Source organism: Ursus americanus, chromosome 18, assembly GCF_024610735.1.
Source record: "Ursus americanus isolate L20-20 chromosome 18, mUrsAme1.1.p, whole genome shotgun sequence".
In the NCBI taxonomy this organism is placed as follows: Eukaryota; Metazoa; Chordata; class Mammalia; order Carnivora; family Ursidae; genus Ursus; species Ursus americanus.
Window position 1 is genome coordinate 8524270 of NC_142144.1, and position 25194 is coordinate 8549463.

Genomic DNA, 25194 nt, shown 5'->3' on the forward strand with positions numbered 1-25194 from the left:
TGAAAATAACTGTTTAAAACCACAAACATTAGTAAAAGTATAAAATTCTTTGTTTTCACAGTTTGTAGGAACAGGTGAAACACCTAGAGGAAAGGACGCCGTCACTGTCTTCACATTGTCTACGTACTGGAGAAGGTAGCGCAAGAAGAGACTCAATTATGAACGGACCTGTGTGAGCTCAGGATATGTTCTGCTGTAAAAGATTTCTTCACATATCACTTCTGTCTTAATTGACTTTTGCATTTGTTATAAATGAAACATCTAACCTAAAACTGTACAGAAATAGGGACTTTGCTTTCCAAAAAGAGTTGCTCTAAGGAGTTACACAGCGAACTTCGTCTGCGGACACGTGAAGGGACCTTCGGGGAGAATGTTTCTGTTCTGTGGCCATGTTCATCCTCCTGGCACATCCTCATGTGACAAGGCACAATTAATTGCTGCTGCCCGATCTGAATGGAGTTAACCTTCCACCCGCCACGCACACTGAGCAGCACGACGGCGTGCTCGCTCAGAGAGGCGGCCCAGCTCTGCGCTGGCCTACGCGCTGCCTCCCCGAAGCCCTGTGGAACCTTACAGTACTGGGTTATGGCTTGAGAATTCATTCTTAACACTGCTAGCAGTGGAAAGGGTAAAGTGTTAGCAACATGAATGGGAGGCAAGTGGAACTTGCAAAATGTGGAATCACGGTTATTAGAGAGAAACTCAATCAATGTTCTGCCCCTTAAACAGTCCCATTACAATGTTTGAACCTGAACTGTACAATCAAAGCAATGTATAGTTTTGTCAAAGACAATTTTGGATAAGTCACTCTTTGGTAAACTCAAACCAGTTAAACAAATTGACAAATACAAAGAACTCCATGTAAATAAGGTTAAGACGGACACGGTGACAAGAACCAGGATATTCGAGGTACCTGCCCCCAGTGCTCTCCCCTCCTGACTTGTCTCATCTATCACGGAATGCTCTGGAGACCTCTCAGAAGGCCCCCAAGCCTGAGTGAAAAGGAGGTGCCTTCCCTGAGCCTGACCTCTCATGTCCTTGATTTGGGCATTTCTTGTCACGAACTTAATTTGTATCACCACACAAATTTTTTGCATTTAATTCTTAAAAAGAAAAACCAAAACCAAACTTACTCATGTACGGGGGGAAAAAAAAAAAAATCACAAACATTTACCTGAAACCCCAGAACATATTTCAGTGGGTAAACACGTGGGGTCCAGCCTCCCCTTGAGGCACGCGGCTTTGACAGGAGCTGAGCAAGTGCTTCAGGGAGAGAACGCACCCCTTCCTTAGGCAGTCTGACAGGAAAAGGCAAACTATATACCCGGTTCAGCAAGCGCCGCTCCTCGCGAGCAGCAGGATTAGAGTGTAATCTGTACGTAGTAACACTGACGTGGGGCGCGGCAGGTCACACGGGAACGACAGAGCCCGTGTGCTAACGACCCGCCACCGCACCGCCACCACCCCCGGGGGGGGGCTATCGCACACAAGGGCCTGAACGATTTTCTTGTCTCAAAATAACAAAACCAAACAAAGACCTCCCCCCAAATCACCCCGCCCTCCCCCCAAGCCCCCATCATTCTTGGTATTTTAAGAGCCAAAAAAGCATGGAAAACCGGCAAACGTCTAATTTTGTATTCCTTGAACTCCTGGCCTCTGAGGCTGGTCTCTCGTGTCTGTTTCTCTCGCAGGTGGTGTGCGCCGTCCTCCGGCGGAGGCGCGCTGCCCGCGGGTCTCGGGGCCCAGGCTCTGCGGCGGAGTCTGGGGCGCCGACGCCCTCCGGCCGCGCAAACGCACCGCCGCCGCGGACGCGACTCCTCGGTCGGAGTGGACGGTACCGGAGCAACCTTGTAAAGCCCGTTTTGTTTACTACACGCACACGGGTAAACAAAATCTAGAACTGAAGACATTTCCTAAAGTACTAACAAAACATTATTCAAATAGGACTCAGGTATGTTTTCATACAGTAATGTGTTTGCCAGCACATGCTTTTGAGGTCTCTTTTCAAGCTAAAAACTCGAGAGGAAAAACAAAACAAAACAAAACTGTAATTCGCTATTACCATTAGATTTCACATTTTCTACAACTATACTGACCTAAAAGATACAGAACATAAAAATAGCACCACGTGACCAAAAAAATGGTGACACACACACAGATTTGGTGACACACAGAGTATCTTAGAGGGCTTTTTGACTGTTGGTTTCTTTAAGCAGGAAACACTGAGAGTGGGGGAGCCACTGAGGCTCTCGTTAGCACACACAATACTAAGATAGATATATTGCTTGCAATTCCCGTAGAGTATATCTTTACAAAAAGTACAAATTCCAAGTTCTGCAGTTTCCCTGGGAACTGCATGTAGAAAAAGTTGCTGTGCACCTGAACTAGCTGTTTGAAAAGAGAGAGAGAGAGAGAGAGAGAGGAAAAAAAAACCCCACAACACTGCTTGGAGAATTTTGTAGACAGAGCTACAAATCCCTTTCCTTTAGTGCGAGTACTAACTCGTGGTAGAGTGATTCGTTTTAGTTACCTGGTATGTATGTTTCTACAGTACGGAATGAAGGTAGATTCGTAGGCCAGTAAAAACATTGCAAACCACTGCTCCTTTGGGGTTGGCTAATATAACACTACAATATGTAAAAAGGTCAGCACCACGGGTCATCCAGCTTACCTACTGGACAACGAACAAAAAATTCCAAACGGTTTCCAACTAGAGTTGTATACATTTTATGGCATTTGGTTTATGTACTTGTTATGAAGCAGAGCTATGAACACTGTGATTTGCTTTGCTTGCTTTTGGACACAATGATTAATATATATGAAAACCTATCAACATTCTTTTGTAAGGGAAATAAAGGGTCAAAACCCTAACATTGGGTAGGGACCAGACAGAGTCAAAAGCCCTGTTCACATTGTATTAAATTATATATTCCTCTTACATTCACCTCAACCAGAATAAAATCAAATTTGAGAATGTATATATACTATATATATAATAATCGCTTTATTATATATATATATAAATTGTCTAACTACCCCTAAAAGTAATTTTAAATTAGAAAAGGTTACCCATTTGTATCAGCTGACGGCATCCTGGTCTCTCTCCATGGAAATGCACTGGTGCCAGCGCACACAACGAGAGAGTATGCCTCTTGGCAGAGAATGTAGGGTCAACCAGTTGGCATAGCTAAATCACTGGCAGATTTTGGATTAAGAGTTCAGCCAAAGAGGAATACTGTCAGCCTGTGTTTTCCCTGGATACGTTGCCCTTCATGCTTTGAGCTCCTTGGGAGAGGGAGGGTGGGGGAAAGGATAAACACAATGAAGTGTTCCTTCCAGAAACCTTAGAAAAACTGCCAAGAGAACGAGAGATTTCCAGATGGTTGGGAAAACCAAAGACTACAACAAAGCAAATCACAAATATGCATTGATTAATGTGCTTTGTCTGGGTGCACTTCGTTACCATCTTAATCAGGAGCGTCAGACACTGTGTGAATTTCCATCCGGGAATCTAGGGCCATCTCTGAGGCTGATGCATCGTTTTCTAGTTTCTGTTCCACGTACACATCTGTTCTCTCGGGGGACTCGATGCGACTCCTGACTTCGGCGACGCCGGGGTGGTTTTTCCGCAGGTGCTGGTTGAGGGTACCTTGGAATGGAAAGCACTTGCCGCAGATCTCACAGCGGAATGGCTTGTCATCGGTGTGGCCCCGGATGTGATACTCCAGTTGGTCCTTGCGTGTGTACTTCTTCCCGCAGAACTTGCACACAAAGGGTGTGATTCCCATGTGGAGCCGCATGTGCCTGTCCAGGCTTCCTTTTTGGTTGAAGGACTTCCCACAGTAAATACAGATCAACCTCTCATTGTATGGGTACCAGTGCCCTCTTGCACTCCTCTCCCGGGGACTGCTCTCATACCCGGGGTTATTCAACATCGCCTCGCTATCGGCACCCTGCACCAAGCCCTGCAGATCACTGTGCAGGTGGACAGACAAAGCCCGCTTTTGGCGAGCACGCCCTCCTCGAAAACAGCTCAGCATGGATCTGGACGGGCTAGAATTACTCAAACTTCCAAAAGCTTCGGAGACGCTGGCTGGCTGTGAGGCTGCTTGGGAATAGGAATACGCATGCTGGAGCACGGAACCGTAGGACCCCACGTTCACTGCCACGACTTGCTCCCCGTCCACCATCTCCGTGTGGTACCCGTCATCCCCCAGGGAGGAGCTGTCGGAACAGCTGGGCCGGTCGGACTTCTCCATCTTCACCTTCACCTCGGTGATCTGGCTCTCCCTCACCAGCAGGTCCCCTTGCTCATGGTCCCCCTCTATCTGAATCTCGTACTCGGAAACGCTCCCACTGCTCCCTCGGTCCGAGTGCCCTTCCTCCTGTAAGCGGCTGCGCAAAGCTTTGCTGGGCGTCGTCTCCATCCGAAGATCGCTGCTCGTCGTGGGTTGCCGTACCTGAGAGCAATACGGAGGGGAGATCTCAACCGGGTTGGCAAAGAAGCTGCTGTCCTTAACTCCATTACGACTCTCTGTTGTCTCCTCGGCGCCGACAGTCACAGAGTCAACATCTCCAACGCTGATTTTTGAATGGATGCTCTCCAGGATCTGTGTGCACTTGTCAATGACACACTGCATCTGAAGAAAGCTGGCTGCAGTCAGAAAGCTGACAACATCCTTCAGCTGCAAGGACATTCTTCCAGTGTAACAAAATGAAAGCAACTGTTCAAACACATTGGGATTTTTAATCACGGATATTGACAAGCCACTCATGGTACTTAATGCTGAATGGTCCCGGAAATAGGGGGAGCTGGCAGCGAGGACTGCTTTGTGGGCTCGGAATGGCTGACCCTGAATGTGGACAATGATGTCACATAGTTTCCCTTGCAGGCGGAGTTCGTTTAGCTGGCTCAGAACAGTGCTGCTGTACTCGGGCACGTCAAACTGAATAAAACTGCTGCTGTCCATTTCTACTGACATGAAGCGTAATCTGCAGAAAGAGAGAGTTTCATAATTCACCAGTGACTCCTCACTAAGTACAAGCGGCACAAACACAAGCTTGCAAAAATCACACCACCACCATCACCACCACCACTGCAGCTACTGTGCCTCCACGGGCCGACCTGGGCATTCTTCCCCTTGCTTTCAGTCTTTCAGGTCTTGGTCAATTCACCTAAAGTCAGATAACCTCCATTTCAAGCAGCCTACTGCCCCAACCGTCTAACATTCATCCTCATCAAAATTATAACACCTTATATATAGATAGTAGGGCCTTTCCAGCTGATTGAGAATTTGATATCCTTTTAGGAAAAATATTTCCCTGTTTCACCTACTTCTAAGGATTTGGAATACTTTGTAAAAAATATGCAAACTCATCTAAAAAAATGTTCTGCCTTACTTGTATGTTTCCAATTGGTGTTTTTCAAGCAGACGGCATACCAGATACACTGAATGGAGCTAAATCCTTTTTAATTTAGAATCTGAGTTGTTTTGATGTGCGTTTTTTCCTCTTCAGTTCTGCACATCTTTCTATCCTTTTGGGCTGGCAACTGACTCTTTCAGTGAAGAGCTTTAGACAGGGCAAGCACCAAGAGTGACGGACATATTACAAGCCTGTCACTGTCCACCAGTGCTCACAGCGCACGCACACCGTGGACAGGCTGGCTGCCCTTGCCAAGAACCCACGGCACCGAATCACTCACAACCATGGAAATGGATACAGCCCAGTCTTTGCTCTCTGAGCAAAACACAATAAAATCAGATCTAACAATTATATTCTAGTGCTTAAAATCCAACCAACAGAAATTTAAGTACCTTCTGAATAAACACCGAATCAAAAGAGAAAATCAAAACGGAACAGAACTATTTAGAAAAAAAGAAAACTCACATCAAATCTGCAGCAAGAGGGATTAAGGAGTAAAGTTCAAGTTTACTTATGTCTTCACCTTACTTGAGAATGCATCCAAAAAAGGAGATGGCGATACAGGTGAGGAAGCAAACACAGGACTGTGCTAACAAGCGTAGAGTGTAGACGGTGGGTGTACACAGGTGTTTTCTGTAAAATCCACCTTTTTTGTATATTTGGAATTTCTCAACATGAAATCTTGACGATTTTGAAACAACAAATTTTAACAGGGAAAGTCAGTGCCTTAAAAGGTTTTATCATTAAACAACAAAGAAGAAAAATATATGAAATCACCGAAGAGGTCAGAAAAGAAACAACCAATTAAACCCAAAGAAAGCAAAAAAGTAATGAATACAGAACAGCATATAATCGCAGAGAAAATTCTTAAAATTATAAGACACAACAATGTGCAATTAAATCTGACGCTTGCAGGAAAGGATCAACCAGTTAGTGTGACTAGATCACACCAGAATTTTTTTTTTTATCGTTGTCAGAATCTGAGTTAAAACATTTTAGTTAAGGAGGAATACTGTGCCCTTATTTATCCTAGATTTATGATTGAAATCAATTTGAAATCTGTACGGAACGGACATATTTTTAGAATAACATAAATTGGCAGAATTAAATAAAAAGAAACAGAAGTGCCAAAGCATAAATGATCTTCAGGCCGTTCACACTGTTTCAGATGCATGTTGAAACATTTAAGGCATCTCAAAAAAAAAAAAAAAAAAAATTAAAGCATCTCAATTTATATGGCTTAAATCTGATACCAGAAAATGGTGAACAGGATAAAGAAGACGACTGTCAACTTTACCTAAGTAAACAGATTTTAAAGTCCTCAAGGAAATACTCAGAAACATAACCTATTAAAAGAATAATATATTGTGACCAAATGTAAGGATGGCTACATGCTAGGAAATGTATAAATATAATCCGCCACATCGGTAAGTCAAAGGAGAAAAACCATATGGCCAAACCAAAACTATGCCAAACGTGGATTTTAGAAAGTTAAATGCCTTTTCGGAGTAAGGAAAAAATAGGAAGAGAATATTTTCTTAATGTAATAAACAGTACCTACTGCAAAGCCAATGGCAACATCATCCTTAGAAAGGAAACATCCTATCTGCATTTCCCAAAATGTACTTAGTAGCACACAAGCCCATGCGCTAGACTCCATATCCCTACCTCCTAGGGGTTAAAAAATATATTAGCATAATAACCCACCTGAAAAGTCCTGCAGACAAGAATTCTATTCAACTCAGCAGTTTGCACACTCATTTAAGGTGTAACTTCTCTCAAGGTACACATGTAAGTATTCCCCAGAATTGGTGTTCCCTGGCGCACACTCTGGTGAACACTTTTAGTAGAGGCATTCCCATTAGTCCCTGGGAGGACACTAGGTTGTCTGTCCATCACTTCTCTTACTTAACGTTGCTCTGGAAGCTCTAGCCAAAGCCACAGACAGGAGAAAATTAAGGCAAAGAGCCATCAGAAAAGAGGAGGTAAAATTACTATTCAAGGCAGACAGGACTATTTACACAGAAAACACAAGGGAATCACTGGAACAAATCTGTTTAGAAGCAGGAAGTAGCAAATGAAGCGTTTCAAAAAACTACTGTACATAAAAAACCAGTTAGGTAAGATAATGACAAGTCATGACCAACAATAGTAACAGAAACTATAAAATACCTGGGGGATAAACAAAAAAGAGTCAGGATCTACAAGAAGAAAACTGTAACACTTTAATAAGAACAAAAACATGTATAAATGAAGATACGTATCACACTTCTGAAAGATTCCATACTATAGACACTTTACCCCCAAATTAATGACGATAACGCAGCCCGATGAAGTACTTCCTTAGTAACTTCACAAAGTGATTTTAAAATTCATCTTAGAACACTGCTGTCCAACAGAAATATAATGCCAGCCACATGTGTAGTGTTTTCTAGCAGTTCCATGAATAAAAATGTTAAAATTTTACATTTTTACTTAACCTAGTTAAAGCATTATCAACACATAATCAATGTTAGGAAGTTATTAAGGAGACCTTTCACATTCTCTTTTTCATACTAACTTTTCGAAATCTGATGTCTATTTTACACTTACAGCACACCTCAATTGGGAATAACCACATTTCAAGTGTTCAATAGCCACATGTGGCCAGTGGCTACCACGCTGCAGACACTGTAGATCTAGAAGAATAAATACTGAAGACATTTTAGAAAAAAACAACCACAAAAAACAGCCAAACATACAGATGTCAAAATGGATGATCAGGGGCGCCTGGGTGGCTCAGTCGTTAAGCGTCTGCCTTCAGCTCAGGGCGTGATCCCAGAGTCCTGGGATTGAGCCCCACATCAGGCTCCTCCGCTGGGAGCCTGCTTCTTCCTCTCCCACTCCCCCTGCCTGTGTTTCCTCTCTCGCTGGCTGTCTCTCTCTCTGTCAGATAAATAAACAAAATCTTTAAAAAAAAAAATGTATGATCATGCTGGAATTCATTCACTCTGAGTATGTACTGTCTTCTCCACACCAGGCACAAGGGGTCCAGGTGAGCTCGAATTCTCTTGGTAAAACTATGACAAGGGCTATGAGATCTTTTGTAATGGGGGGCGGGGAGGTGCTGCAGACTGAAGGAATGACACACACAAAGAGTCGAGAGCCTGAGCAGGAAGGAAAGAGGCGTTAGAGAACTGTGGTACAGTTGGGGGAAGGACAGAGGCCTCACGAGGCTGTGAACGTAGGTGGGAGTCAGACCGGATGGACCCCGTGGGCCATTTCCAATCAGTGAAAAAGGAAGAATTTTTGAAATAGATGCTGCTTGGATAATATGAATATATAATAATAAAGTTAGATCCCTTCTTCATCACATACCCCCCCCAAAACTTCTAGAGAAAGTCTTACTAGGCCCAAAAAACAGATACCAGAGGAAAACACAGAGATTTAATCACGGAAGAACTTTTATACATTTACAAAATGGCTTTTGACCAAAAACAAATGAACAAAAGACAAATTATGAAAAATACGACATATATGGCGAAGAAGTATATAAAACTCTTACAATAAAAACAAATTTAACAATTGAAAAATGGGCAAAGACTATGAACAGATGCTTCAAAAAAATTAAAATAGTCTTGAAACAAAGATAAAGTGCTTAACAACATCAATAAACAAATAAAAATTAACATGAGATACAATTCTTTCTCAAATTGGCATGATTTAAACCCAGTTGGCAGGGCTATAGGGACTGCGGCGCTCTCGTATACTCCTGGTACGCAAATACAACAAAAGCCTTACGATGGCATTCCTCTTGATTCATCACTATCACGGATATAGGCACAAGAATTTATCCATAAGCATATTCAATTACTATAGCAAAACAATGAAAACAACCAAATTGCCCACCTTCTTGGGAATTATTACAGCATAGCACACCTGTCTACCGAACACTATGTCATTATTTAAACTGACGTTGAGGAATGCAAAGTTAGCTCTACAAAATCCAAGCCCCAAGAGGGCAAGGATTTTTATCTGTTTTATTAACTATCATCCAGCTTACTGCCGGGCACATAGTAAACACTCCATAAATATTTGCTGAATGAATATTTAATAACATCACAAAAAAATCAGGAAACAAATCAACAGCAAATGAGCACAAGGGATCTTTATGGGTGATGGAAATGGTCTAGAAGTGGGTTATGGTAATAGCTGTATAACGTCATAAATTTACTAAAGATCACTGAATTGTACACTTAAGATGACCAAATTCCATGATATGTAAGCTGTACCTCAGTAAAGCTGTTAAAAAAAATCAGGTAACAACAAAAGTAGGATATTTCTAAAATTATGTATATACAGATATTAAATATACATAGAAATAATACTGAGAGATATATACAGAATGGTTACATTAATGTTAAGATTAAAAATGTTTTTACTGGGGCGCCTGGGTGGCTCAGTCGTTAAGCATCTACCTTCAGCTCAGGGCGTGATCCCAGAGTCCTGGGATCGAGCCCCGCCATCAGGCTCCCTGTCCTGCTGGGAGCCTGCTTCTTCCTCTCCCACTCCCCCTGCTTGTGTTCCCTCTCTCGCTGGCTGTCTCCCTCTCTGTCAAATAAACCAATAAAATCTTTAAAAAAAAATAAAATGCTTTTACTTTCTTCTTCGTACTTTCCTGCATTTTCCAAACTCCTAACAGTGAACATTTATTACTTGGAATGACAAAAACAAGTAAAATAAAAAATACCTTAAAATTCCTGCCGATGATAATTTGACAGACGCTGTTGGCGGGGTGTAAAACGAGCAAATACTTTGGAGGGCATTTTAGGGATGTCCATTGAAATTACAAATGCACGTCCCCCATGACCGAGGAACTTTAGCCCTAGGAATTTACTATATAGCACTGGACAAAACAACAAAAGATTTGGAACAGACTACATGCCCATCGAGAGGAGTGTGGTTAATAACTTATGGGACGCCCATATTTAAGGCTACTATACAACCGGAAAAAACAAACAAGGAAGCTCTTTCCATACTGACATGAAATAATCACCAAGGTATCTCGCTGAGGGAGAAGGGTGCGGTGCCGAGCGGTACAGGTATTGTTTGTATAAAGCACCGTGAAAACACACACACACTGCTGTGTCAATATATACACATTATGGATATGCGCAGACTATTTCTGGAATGATGCACAAAAACAAATAACCTCTACTGCCTCTTGGGAGGGGGACAGGGTAGCCAGGAGCCCCATTAGCTGTCAAAGAATCTTTTTAGACACATTTCTAAACTATCTGAACATATCAGTAAAAATAAGTAACATTTTAGGGGCAGGGGTGCCTGGGTGGCACAGCGGTTAAGCGTCTGCCTTCGGCTCAGGGCGTGATCCCGGCGTTCTGGGATGGAGCCCCACATCAGGCTCGTCCACTGGAAGCCTGCTTCTTCCTCTCCCACTCCCCCTGCTTGTGTTCCCTCTCTCTCTGGCTGTCTCTATCTCTGTCAAATAAATAAATAAAATCTTTGGGGAAAAAAAAGAGTAACATTTTAAAAAAAAATTAGGATACCTCATCCAGTTTTTAAAAGACAGGAAAAGATCATAATAAAACCGTGGAGGCACAAAGTTGGGAGTCAGATCTGCGTTCAAATGACACCTGCTTTCCACTTGTAAAACTTGGGTGAGATACTTCATAAACTTTCTAAGTCTCAGTTTTCTTATCTTGAAAATGGGAATAATAGTCCTAGCCTCATGGCTTGTTATGAGGAATACAAGTATGCAGAAGTACGAAGCACTAGGGGCGCCTGGGGGGTGCAGTCAGTTAAGCGTCAACTCTTGGTTTCGGGTTTTGAGATCACAAACCCCCCTCGGGCTCAACGCGGAGTCTACTTACAGCTCCCTCCCTCTCCCTCTGCCCTTCCCCCTGTGTGCACGCATACGTGCATGCACGCTCACTCTCTCTCTCTCAAATAAATAAATCTTAAAAAAAAAAAAAAAGGTAGGAAGCACTCAGCACAGTGGCTGCTTGGCCCACAGTATCAAGGTTAGCTGTAACACTTTTTTAGGGGGACAGGATGGTATAACAAAAAGACCTGGCTTTGAAGGTAGACTTGGCTATGAATCCTAGCTCTGCCACTTTCTGATAAAAATCATAACAACGAACATTTAAACAGCCACGTGGTCTTAGACAAGTCGGTTAACTTTGATTTCCTACCTAGAAAAGGTCTCAGAACTACTGCCCTATGTGATTGCGGTCATGATTAAATGAGGGAAATTCATGCACTGAATGTGTATAAAAGCTGGCATATAACGAGACTTATCTTGCGCTAAACACCTTATATATATTAATTTGATCCTTTTATCAATTCTGTGAAGGAAATACTAGGACTGTTCCTATTTTATAGATGAAGAAACTGAAAAGCAGTTCAGATACTGCCAAAGGTCCCACAGTTAAAAGATGAACTTACTCCGACTCGGGAGGCTGTGGTCCTAACTACACCAGACTGCCTTCTAGAAACACAGATACTGCCTGGCATGACAGAAGGGTGCGTAAATAGTGACTCTGGGAATTAAAGCGCAAAAGGAAGGTGGCCTTAGGTTTTTCAAAAGATGCAAAGGTGTGGGCAAAAACCAGTAGAAAAGAGCAAACAATGAAGCATTTCTGAAACAGTCTACAACTGAAACTAGCCTCCCGGTGAGGCTTCCTCCTCCTCTGCGTGGCTTTTTATCTTCTCAGAAGAAAAGAAGAGAACTACACTTGAAAGAAAATCACTGGAGAGAAAAACCAAAGACCATGATTAACACCTAAGAGAGGGATTCCAGTTTTCTGCAAATGAGAAAGGAAGTGCTTCACTCTCCTCTCCTTTACATTAACACCTCCTTCTGGCCGTGACAATGAGATTCAAAGCCCTCTGCCTAGAGCTGCTAACAAGCCACACTCCAGAGGAAGAGGCTTCTGAAAGTCTGACACACAGGGAATCTGCAGGTAACTTCAGCCCTAAGCACGTTACCAAGCTTAAAGGAGCAAAAGGCATAATGAACCATAAGTTCTACACCCAACGACCTGATTTGTCAGGTGTAGTGGCCCAGGGGTAAAGCAAGTCAGAACCTCTTCAAGAGACAATCAAGTTCAAATATGATCCCCCACTCCTCTGATCAGCAGTTTCCCAACATGCGCTCCCCACTGGTTTCTTGTAGGTCTTGATTCCTCCCCTGCACAGAATGTCAGCGGGCCTACACCTAACTTAGATCAATGTTTCATTAGTTTAATCTTAAAAAAAAATTTTTTTTTTAAGATTTTATTTATTTGACAGAGAGAGACAGCCAGCGAGAGAGGGAACACAAGCAGGGGGAGTGAGAGAGGAAGAAGCAGGCTCCCAGGGGAAGAGCCTGACGTGGGGCTCGATCCCAGAACTCCGGGATCACACCCTGAGCCGAAGGCAGACGCCTAACAACCGAGCCACCCAGGCGCCCCTATTAGTTTAATCTTTAAAATAAAATATATGCACACAAATTTCAAATCCTAGTACAGACAATATAAAATGAATAGCAAAGCTCTTCCCCAGTTCCTCTTCCCAAAGATAATCACTGGTAAGAGTTTTCAGTGTTCTTCCAGAAAAAATTATAAACACATATCAGCCTAAATTGTTCTATACCCTGTTTGTTTCTTTGTTTTATGTATTTCATACACCCTCAAATCTTTCCACGATAGCACAAACTCATCTACCTCATTACCTTCTCCAATTTCAGAGTACTCCACGGAACACTGTGTCACAATGTACTTAACCAGGCCCAACTGATACCCCAAACAGGAAAAAATTTAAATAGCCACGGTATTTCCTCTAAGCAGAAGACTTTGCTAGGATCGTGGTTTCATTTCTACCAATCATACCAACTGGGTCCCAAAGGCAGCGGCAGCTACCCTCACCCACAGCACATGAAGTCCCTGTCCCCCCCATAACTGCCAATAATGAGCATTACACTTTTTCACTTTTGCCAGACTGATCAGTTTAAATGGCATCTCATGGTTTTGAAATGCCTTTATTTAATTATAAGTGAGGCCGATCATCTTTTCTCATGTTTAATGGCAATTTGTCTAAATTTGTCTTCGAACTGTCTGTTCGTATCCTTTGCCTATATTTGCATTTTTTATTGAATGTCAGAGCTCTTTGCAAATTAAGGAAATTAGCCTTTTGTCCTATATGCTGCAAATATTACATTTAATTGCAATCACTAAATGGCATACTAACTGGGAATTTAAATTATTTTTCTACATGTATAGAAAATATTCATTCAATTTCAATCTTCTGCATGCACAAACCAAAGGGAATTCAAAGACGAATAAGACTCCCAGTCTTGCAGTTTGATATGGGCTTAATGCAGATTCCTCCCAACTCAGAGAGATGTGGGAATGAAATTCATTTTTGATAATGCAGAAAAGTGATTTATATATTAGTTTTTCATCTAGACTAAGTTTGCAGCTGCTTCAGAAGACAATAATGAATTTGATTACTCCTCTCACTAAATAAATCAGAATCAGTATTCTTTAACTCAACAGAGTAATCACAGGTCTGTCACATTATATTAAGAAGCCATCCCCAAACTAGACATTTCCACTGCTATTTTCAAATTTAAAAAACAAGCATTTATCAGCTGGACATTTTTCTTCAATACCATTAATACTTTTTCTTTCATTAATACTTATTTTAACTATTTTTTTCTGTTTGTTTGTAAAGACCACACTCTGGATAAGAACATGAAATACCTCTTTAGAAAAACATACATGGTAAGGACTTAGTTGCAGGGGCTGCTGGAAAGTTCAAGTTGTCACCTCCTCAACTTGTCCTCAGTCCTCTTCTGCTCATTCGACTAATGGACACAAATACCACCTGCTCTGCCCATTGCTTTAATGGGAGAATACTTTCAACCCCTGGAAGCAGCCTTCACCCCACACACAGCATCTGCCAAGGTCAGCTGATGATACTGTGCCAACACTGGTCTCAGTGGGTTCTGGGAAGGACCCCCTCTGAGGTGGGCAGTCCTGACCCTTCATCCCCTTCCTTGTGGCCAGCCACCCTTACACCCGCCTCAGCAACTGTAAAAGGGGACCACTGTCCCCTGCCACACTCTTCAGCCTTCTCCCTCACTTGGAAAGCCCATCATGCTCATCGTCATCAATAACCAACACTGACTGAGTGCCTGATACAGGCGAGGCACGTCATAGAGGACTTATATGCATTATTTCCCTGAATCCTCTTGCCCTCCCCCAAGGGAGGTACTTTCACCCCTCTTTTAGAAACGAGGAAACCGAGACTCCAAGAGGCTAACTTTCCCAGGACTGTTGCAAAGTCTACCCATCCAGACCTCCTACACAGTAACTCCTGATGCTTGTCGAATTTGCCCTCAGGGAACAGCAGGACCAGCAGAAGTCAGGAAAAGGCAGGATGAGAAGAAAGCTTGCCCTAGGTTACATTCCTGCCCTGGCGTGGTGGCCAGGAAAAGGGACAGGAACAAGTGGTAAACATCCCCCTAATGCTGCCAAGGGCTCCTACTGCTTCTGTGAGGAGGAAGGGGATGGAGAAAGGCGAGTGGGGATATTTTATTAATATTCATCAAAATTACAAATGCACGTCCCCTGTGACTGAACAATTTCAGCTCTAGGAATTTACTACAGCACCTTCTTCCTCAAACAAAATCTCCAAGAGGAGTAAGGGCTTTGAGCAGGGAAAGGAGGGAGGGAAAAAAAAGAAGGTCCCAGGTGGTTCTGCAGCTGAGGAATGGTATGCCTTCCATCTGCACAGCTTTTCCCCCATCAGAGCCCCTTAGCCTGTCTGATTTTACCTCCTTTATTTTTTTTTAAAGATTTTATTTATTTATTTGACAGAGAAAGAGAGTGTGTGTGCGTGCATGCTTTTGCAGGGGGTGGCGGCAGGGAGAGGGAGAAGCAGGCTCCCCTCGGAGCAGGGACCCCCGATGCGGGGCTCAATCCCAGGACCCTGGGATCATGACCTGAGCCGAAGGCAGATGCTTAACTGACTGAGCCACTCAGGCACCCTTAACTCCTTTAAATAAACAGCTATCTTCATGCTACAGCCTCAATTAATTAGAAACCACTGGCCCAAGGCTCAAGCAACTGGTCCTTCTGGTGTTTAAAGGTGGAAGTCACAGAGCAGACGCTGCCAAGACACAGGTTCAGCCCAAGTTCAACAGAATTCTAAGCAGCGTTGAGACTGGTGTTCAAAAAGCCAGAGCAGACTGTAAGGGGCCATCCAGGATTGACCGAGGACCGAGGACAGCAGCAAGGCAGGCGCAGGCCAGGGGTAGGCCAGCACCATGAGGAGTGGAGAAGGAGCAGGTTCAGGAAGAAAACGGACCCGTGCTGGGGAGTGAAGGCACACTGGGCGACCAGAGAAGGGAGGATGTTTCCACAGTGAGGCACTGTGGTCACAAGCCACGGGGGAGAGCCACACCGGATGACCCACGCACAGGTCAGCCTAGGTCCTCGCACAGACCTGAGGTCAGGAGCGGGGTCCTAGAGATAAACATGCACGCGTGCTCTGCAAAGAAAACTAGGATCCGATGCAAGACCACATGAGAACAAGCCTTAGTTAGTAAAGCTGCCTGAAATCTCGGCAAGGTCCCACCCAAAAAAGCTACAGAACACGGCACCACACCCATGCGTCAGGACAAGACCGTGTTCTGAGATTCAACATGGGAATCTTACCCCCGATCTGGGTTCCAAAGCTCACTAAAACAAACGCATTTTACCTGAAGGAGCTTGACAATAAAAAAGCTACTTGGCAAAGACAGCAAAGCCACAGTCTAGCAGACAGGACTGATCCTGACAGGGGTGAACAGATATACCAGTTAATCCATACTATGCTCTGCCTTTCACCCTGCTCTTCCCACTGGGTTTGAGCAAAACGTTGAACAGGTAATGACTGCCCTCCCACATGGCAACACTAGATGCTCAAAGGAAAGAAAACGCGGTCAAGCGAAGCAACACGAGTCTTCAAAGGTGTTGCCTGTTTACGGATTTCTTAGCACCAGGGACGGGAAAGAGGGTCCTATTATTTTCCATTCAATGCCAGTATGTTCTTATGACAATATTTTTTAAGACCTCATTATCACCAAAAAGTAACTGAAAAAAGCATGGATAAATTTATTTATAATAAGGACATAAAGATCTTTCCAAGCATGACAGAAATCCCAGAAGCCACAAAGGCAAAGACCAATACATCTGACAAATACGACAGAAAAAATACCCTCAGTGAAAACCAGAAGTGAATGACATATCGAGAAAAAATACACGCGCACTTGACAATGGACTACTTTCCAAATTCCTTAATTTATATTATAAATCAATCAGATTGGGATGACATAGAAAGTCCTATGAAGAAGGTACAAAGGAATTAACAATTCACAGAGGAAGAAAAGACAACCAAAAAACACATGAAAAGAGGTTTAGCTTTCTTCATGACTAAACTCATGTGAATTAGAGAAAGAAAAAATGAGATACCAGTTGTGACCCATCAGATTTGCACACATTTAAAAAAGAATTGGCAAGTGTAATCCTGAGGGACGATAACCTGGTCAGATCGATCAAAATGCAGAAGGCATTCACCACTTGGTCCACCATTAACTGCTAGGAATTGACCCTCCAAATAAACAGTCCTTACGAGAGTACGTTAGAATATATGTAACAAGGATGCCCCATAAGCATTTTTTATTTGCTGTAGCAAAAAAAAAAAAAAAAAGAAAGAAAGAAAGAAAGAAAGAAAGAAAGAAAGAAAGAAAGAAAGAAAGAAAAAGAAAAAGAGCGAGAGAGAGAAGGAGAACTTCAAAATCCAGCAAGAGGAGACCGGCTCAAAACAACAATGAAACACTACACGGCCATGAAAAAGGATAGCTAGATGAGAATGCTTCAATACAGAAAGAGTTCTATTATTGAGCCCAAACCAGCAGGATACGGAATACTTATGCATATGTGGGATTCTTTTCATGTACTTTTCTTAAAAGAATAAATACACACTGCTGTGTGCACTCTGGAAAGAATCACACGAAACTCTTAATGTCGGGGACGTTGGGAATGAGGTCTAAGGACCGGGGAGAGGGAAGGGAAACAGGCTTCATTTTATACTTCTTGAATGTTTTATCACATAGCTGTATTATTCTCACCAAAAGTTTTTTTAAGACATGTGTAAGATTCTACCTAAAAATATATAATTTTGTAAACCAAAGAATCTAGAGAAAGATAAGCTGCAAGTGGATAATTAGTGTATCAAGCAGACAATTATAGAGGCAGAAACAAAGAACTATGAGGAGGAATGACAAGACTGATTACTTTTGACCAAAAAGATTTTTCTAAAAATCAAAACAGAACAAAGGAAAGCTTCCTGGTGTTAGTAATATGTGAACGGGGCTTTGCATTTCAAATGGAACAGAAAGAACACTTCAAACAGAACTGATGGCAGGAGCAGGGAATAAAGGATTGAAATGTGTGGTGTGTGGAGTAGTGGCTGGGGCCAGGTTCCAGGGGTGACAGGGCAAAGAGGAGAACCACCGTCGGGACGCAGAGGGCCTTGAACATGAGATTAGAAAACCCCAACTCAATTCTGGCAGCTGCCAACTTGAACATGAGTCCAAAGAAGGACTCAACAGGACTTAGAGACTGCAGGATGCTATCCCTTCCAGGAGGCAAGTGAGTTCTGCCTCAGAGAAGAGTCTGGGTTGCCCACTGGGCATCTGTGTAGAGCTGTGTGACAGGTAGTGGGAAGGGAGGGGAGCTGTACAGAAACATCAGATGCTGATTTGGGAGTAACCAAAAACTGTACTAAGATGAGAGATGAGACAGATGAGACAGGTAAGATGAGAGAGGAAACAGAAAAAAGTTTAGCTGAGAGCAGAAAAGTTTTGCTGTTTGCTCCTATGCGAGGTACTCTAACGTGGTCACAAGAACAAGGTAACACCCACACTTAGCCCTGTCCTCAACACAACATTTCATGAATAAAGTTCTGCATCGGGCCGGCCTTCTTTTAAAGCTGTAAGGACACAGAACAATGAAAACCAGAACGCAGACTAGTGATACCTTCCCGCGCTGCTAACCCATTCTGAAGAGAGCCTGAAGATGAGAGAGGGGACACTTAAATGCCATCTGGGCAAACACCCACATGGGCCTTGCAATCCCCTCTACAACATCCTTGGGGAAAGCCCTGGAAGTGTTCCCCCGTAAGGACAACCGGAACAAAAGTGCAAGCATAAAATCTAAGCAAGGGGCAACGCGCTGCTGAGCGCACACCCTCGACTGTGAGCGGAGGGCAAGGCCCGTGTGCCCAGAGCCCAGCACTGTGTCTGGCAGAGAGAGAGGTTCTCGGCACATGTCAGCTGACTTGACCTGAACCAAGCCGGTGGCTCAAAATCCCCGGAGGCCACGATCACTACACCTCCAGCTCTCAATTCTCCCTGATGAAGATCCAAGACCATCCCTTCCAGCAGGCAAAATCTAGCAAGGGGGCTTAGGCCCATTTAACCCAGAAACACTCTAATTTGCTCCACTTCATTTAAAAATACCCAGTGACACTTCTAAGAAAAGAAAGCAAGGTTACGAATCTGGGAGTTAAGGCACCATGAAGTACCCATTATTCTCAATCAAGATGCTCACGATTCCAAACCCAGATCTGCACCTGCTGGGTTCAGTCACTTGTGGACACCAGAGCCACAACTCAACCTCGGCTTCCTCTATCAGGCACTGAAGACCTAAGATCTCTAATTTCCATTCCATACAAAAAGTCATGAAAAAGACCACAGATGGAAGCACTAGGGACAGCAGGCATGGTAACAGCAGTAACAACTATATAAAAATAACTTTTCTAGGTATTTCTGCCTGGGTCTAGATCAAAACTAAACTTGAGCTGTCATGAATTACAATCTAATCCTTTAGAAAGCAGCAGCCGAATAACACCAGGGCTGCATAAAACATTCTGGTGCTGCTGAAACCCAATGCATGAAAAAAATAAATAAAATGGCATTCCGTGATGGATATTCATGAAGCACTCATCCTAATTTAAAAGAAAACAAGTCTAGAGTTCTTACTGCATTAATTCATGTGAGCCTGAAAGAACATTTTTATCCAAACTGTTAAGATTTCCTACCAAGGCGTTAACATTCTCCAAGTCTGCTCAGTTACACTAATTCTGAGAGTACGGTTTGGTTTGACAGTGGGGTTTGTCTTTCAGTCAATGCAGAACATCAGAAGCTTCTTCTGAGCTGTCCTGGCGGGGTAGGGATGGCCTCTCTAACCTCACCTGCAATGTGAGGGACTAACAGTTATACTCCTACTGTGTACCCTATGCTAAATAAGCTCTTTACCTATTCACTGAACCTTCAGGACGACACTCTGACATAGACAGTGCAACTATCCCCATTCTACAGATGAGGAAACAAACTCAGAGAGACGAAGGACCTTTCCAAGGTCACTAATGACTGTCGGGGGCCAGGATTTGAACCTGGATTTGTCAGTATCCTGAGTGGGAATTCTTATCTCCGATAAGACTTTAATTCAGGCACACTGGTGAGATGCAGGGTTTTTCCTGGTACCTGACTCTTACTGATCAACTTTGAGTGGAAAGAGAATTCTCATTTAAGGATGTATCATTACATCGACGCAATGATAATTAAGGGTTTACACTGTGTTGTACTTTGAGTAGTTTGCAGCCATTTCTCTGAATGATGTCCATTCCGTCCAAAAACATCTCTTTACCTCTGTCTGTGAAGTGGGCAAGTAGATGTTTCACGAATTCATCCCGACTGAGAAAGGTAGGTTTCAGGCAAAGGAATGAATAAGCTTTCTTAAGGCAAGAACTCAAAAATGTCAAGAAGTGGCATCTCACCTGCTTACTGCCGGCACTTCCAGGGACACCAGGTCTGGGAAACACAAGTCCCACCTCTTAGGACAGAAGGATTAGAAAAGCTCACCTTGACTTGCTTTCTTCTGTGAGGTTTTCCGTGCCATCAATATCAACCAGAAAATAACCATTAGATATTAAACTGCATTCTGCTGATGACCTTCACTAAGCTAAATTCAGCAGTCAGCTATAAAACATTAAATGGACACAATTAAGAAGTTTGAAAAACAGGAAGCAAAATTTAAACTGAAGTAACATGAAAATGAATGGGAAGAAAACAGTGAGAGCATTCTAGATTCAGGATACTGACATTTTCAACAAGTGCTGCAACGGAAAGGATCCAGAGATATGTCAAAACCCAAAACTCATTTCTCCACCTTGATAAATTTACACCTGAAGATGACGATGATAATGAAAATGTATTGAGCAGTTAATAGGAGCTGCAAACTCTGCTACGTCCTTCATATGCGTATTTTTTTCATTTTAAAAGTCGTAGTAACCCTATGAGATGGATTTTATTATCCCCACACTACAGATGAGAAGATAGGCTCAGAGACATTATACAATTTGCCCAAGTTCACAGAGCTAACAAGCGGCCTTGCTGGGATTCAAATCCAGGCCTGATTCCAAAGCTGAAGTTCTTTCCTCAGTCTCCAGCAAAAGAATTACATGACTTTTTTCTTTCCCATAATCAAAAGTAAACTTTCTAATCTTTCAAAGATTCGTTTTATGCTATGTGTACTCTAAGAATGAAAGTGGAAAACATCCACTTGGAATGGCAGCATGACACGTAAGTGATATATAACAGAGAAAGCTGGTCATTGATAAGATTCCCCTTTAAAAAGGACGGGAATCAATTTTTTTTTTTTAAGTTGTTTACCAACAAGCATCAGGAAGTATTTGAGTATCTCTTATAAAAGTTCGACTAACGTATTGGATACCACCAGGGCTCCACAAGAAGTATTAAGACACAATGCCCTCAAAAAAACTCCCGCTCCAGCTGGGACAAGAACAAGTTCAATAACCAAGCAACAAATGCTGAATCCTGAGCTTTAGATTCTGAGTGCCACAAAGGCATGGGGGTAGGGCAGTCAGGGAACACTCTCTGGAGGAAGTATATCTTCAGCAGGGGCCTGAAGGAAGTGAAATGGAGAATTTACACAGAGAAGAAAAAGGAGGCCAGCACTTCAGAAGGGGGAACGACAGGAGCCAAGCCCTAGAGGCAGACATAAACTTGCTTCTGCAGAGGACGGATGGGAGAAGGAGAAGCAAGGAATGGTTCAGATAGGTGGGGAGGGGCCAAACCAAGGCGAGTCTTGAAAACATAGGGCGGGCAATGGCTGGGCACAATGGGGCACACAAGAGGGCCCTACTCAATGCCATGGCCTCTTAGGTGATTTCCTGGCCCCAAGCCTCTTCTTTCCCCTCCTGCAAATTACCACAAACCACCCCTCGTCTCCTGCCACTCACCACTGACTTTAGAATAGTTTCAACTTTGGCCTAGTGTTCAAGTTCTTTCAGGAACAAGCCCCAACCAATCTTTCCTCCTATCCCCTTTCCCATATGAACGCTTCTCGACAAGGAGACTGGTCTATTCACCAACTCCATTGGATCACTGGGCCTGATTCCTCTTTTCCTATCTGAATCCTACTCATCCGTTAACAGCCAGCTCAAATCCTGCCTCCTCGCTAAGCCATCCCTGACCACTCAGCCTCCAATGACCTCCGTCTCTTCTTCTTCTTAATTCTATAGCACACAGCCCTGTCTCATCAATCAACTACCTTTTCACAGGTAAAGCCTCCGCACCTAGTGTAAAGCTGCTTGGAGGCTGTGTGTCTTCCAATACTTTCCCCCACCACATGCAACAGCATCTTGACATTTAATAATCAAGCAAGCACTCAACTCTTTTTTTGACTTCCTATATTAAGTTTGGCATTAGCATAAAGGAAGGAGGGGGGAGGCGGGGGACTTCTGAAGTCACAGACCAACTAAGAAGCTGTTGCAATAATCCAGATGTGAAGCAAAGAGGGCCTGGACTAAGGAACAAAGAGAAAATGGGCAAATATAAACAACAAAAAAATTTTGCATGCAAAAACTCAGCAGGATGTGATTGACTACTACTAGGGACAAAAGCAAGGGATGAAATATGATTAAGGTAAGGTTTAGAAACACTTCTGGGAATCATTTTAAAGCCTGTCTGAAACCAAGTGTATTAAGTGGCTAGAAGTCTACATTTGCAAAAAGTCTTCAGTGAAACTGCCCAATGTCTTGAACCAGGGACAGCCCTTCCATTTTCAGACACATACAGACTGGCAGACCCACGAGGGTCTTTAGAGAGCTAATCTAAAACCCTCACTGATCAGATGGGGAAACTGAGGCCCAGCGTGGAAGAGGCTTGCTGAAAGCCTCAAGACAACTCCCAGACTAGTGCCGCCCTAAAGCACAACCGCCCAGCCTAGAAGGACACTGTTTACACCCCGAGGCTAACCCCAGCCCGGCCCTCCGTAATGGCAGGACCGACTGAGGGCTAGAGTGACCATGGAGACGTCTAGGGCCAAGCAGGACGCGCCGCCGCCTGTTTACCTGGAGAAAGGCGGTGGCGTGGGGCAGGGGGTCCGTTGCAGCCACCAGCAGGGCCGACCTCGCGGCCCGGCCAGGCTCTGCAGGTCACTCAACCATCCGGCCTCCCCGTACAAAGGGGGAGCGCCCCTGGGGGCGAGGGGCCCGGAAGCATGGAATCCCGAGACGCCCGGGGCGGAGGCTGGGGAGCCCGGGGCAGCCTGCCGAGCGCGACCCTCGGCCCCGCCGGAGGCTCCCGGACTCCGGAGCCGAGCACTGTTGGCCTCTCCCGGGCAAGCGCCTAGCCAGAGCAGGTGCCCGGGCCTCCCGACCCCGCCCGGCCTCGGCTCCAGCCCGCGCCGCCCGCCCACCCACCGGCCCGCCGGACTGACCAGGCGCGGAGGCGCCCGCCCCGCCGCGCCCAGAGGGAGCCGGACAGCGGCCATGGGCTGCCCCCGGCCCCGCCGGCTCCTCCGGCTCCTCGCCAGCCGCCCGCCTCCCCCGGCCGGCGCGCCTCACCTGCCGAGAGCGCCGCGCTCACATCTCCCGCCCGCGGCGCCCCCTCCGCCGCCGCCGGCGCCAGGCCCGTCCCCGCCGCTCCGGCTGCCGCCCCAGCCCGCGCCCCCCGCCCCCGGAAGCGCTTCCCGGCCCCGCCCCCTCGGCGCCAGCGCTTCCGGGCAGGCGCGGACGGGGGCGGTGGCGGCGTGGGACTAGGCTCTCACCGGGCCTCCGGGTCCCAGATCCCGCCTCGGCCGTGTCTAGGAACCTCGCGGCGGGCGCGTGGGCGAGCGGCGGCTTTGGTCCCGACTCCGGGAGGGGGGTAGCGGCGGCGACTTTGTGCCCCACGGCCTCCCGCCCGCGTTCTCCTCGGCGCCCCCTGCTGGCGGGAGGAGGGCTCCGCAGCGGGGCGCGCCCCGGGTCTCCGGAGAGGAATGGGTAGGCCAGGACCCTCGACAGGCCACCGCGGCGGGGGCCTGCGACCACCCCTGGCCCAGCTCTCCCCTTCCGAGACCTTTGATCCCACAGCCCTTCGGGCGCCTACCCCTCACCCGAGCCGCGCCCGGCGGGACAGCTGAAGGCAGTAAGGTGCAGTTGTTAGGACCACGGGTCTGGGGACCTGCCATATCCGGTCACTTAACGTATGACCTTGGGCGAATTACTCCCCCCCCCCCCAAAGCGGGAGATAACAGTTCCGAACTTGTGGTTATAAAACCCCTGTCGCAGAGCAGGCCTCAAAAAATGTGCATTTCCAGATCCTTGGAGACACCCCAATGTTGACACTCGGCTGCAAGTGCGAGCTTGGCCAACATTTTCCTCTCTGCTTTAGGCTAATTTAACCCCCTTTGAAGAGCTTTGCATTTTGGTGGATTCCTCCGTAGTATTGGCAGGGTTTTATTTTCCCTTTTCTGACTTTGTAATAAAAATTAACCAGGAGTCAAGATACCAGCTCTTCTTCAAGATACAAAGCTGATACTTCCTGATGCTCCTACATCCTTTGCAAGCAGGAACTCTTTCTCTGGGATCTATCAGATGGTCATCTTCCAATAACAACAGCTACCCTTTGTTAAGCAGTCTGTGCTGGGCACTGTGCCGACCCTTTATAGACATGACCCCCTTTAATACACAACCCCAGAGGGTAGCCATTAATTATTAGCTCCATTTTATCCAGGAAGGAACTGAGGCTCAGAGAGGTTAAGTGACATATCTAAAGAGACACAGCTAAATGGCAAACTTGGGATGAGCTCCCTAGCTCTCTGACTCGAGACAGGAACTTCTTAGGGCAACAGAATATTCCAAACACAGAATTTTAGGTAACCAGTACCTAACTGCAGGCACCTGGGCAGACATGTCACTCTCTACTTACTATTCCCGTTGAGCTTTGTCCTTGAGATCTGTCCCCGAGAGTGAGATCAGTGAACCCAGGGGCACAGGAATGCATCTTCTTGTCACGTCAGGTTTCCTCAGGACCCCTGGGCTGACTCACAAGCCCACATGAGTGAGTTCCTGTTTCCCGTCAGAGCAGCTGTGGGCCTCCTCATTTTAACTGATCGTTGCTAAATTTGTTGGTAAGAGTTGGGGTCTTCTTGGCTGTAATACAGTATTTGCATGTCATTAAGGACTATAAAGACTAAAAGTGTTTCACCTTTTTGTCATGTCGCTCAAAGTTACCGGCCATCTGTCCATTGGACACTGGGTATTTCCCTCACAGATGTATTTTTATTCCCCCACCTACTTGGGCTACTAAACTCATATATTTTTCCAGCCCCCTGCTTTTATTTTTGTCATTTGGCTGATTATGTGTCATAATCTTTTCTAATTTATTTTAGTTAG

At 44.9% G+C, this 25194-nt stretch overlaps 1 protein-coding gene across 1 annotated transcript; it reads right to left on the minus strand.

Annotated features, from left to right (window-relative positions):
- Positions 1–1148: 1148 nt before the first annotated feature.
- Positions 1149–23478, minus strand: ZBTB34 (zinc finger and BTB domain containing 34). Its single transcript, XM_045790916.2, has 2 exons — positions 23383–23478; positions 1149–4992 (listed from the first exon to the last, which is right to left on the minus strand). The coding sequence occupies exon 2, from the start codon at positions 4980–4982 to the stop codon at positions 3468–3470; it is 1515 nt and encodes a 504-aa protein (XP_045646872.1). The 5' UTR covers positions 4983–4992; positions 23383–23478; the 3' UTR covers positions 1149–3467.
- Positions 23479–25194: the final 1716 nt, after the last annotated feature.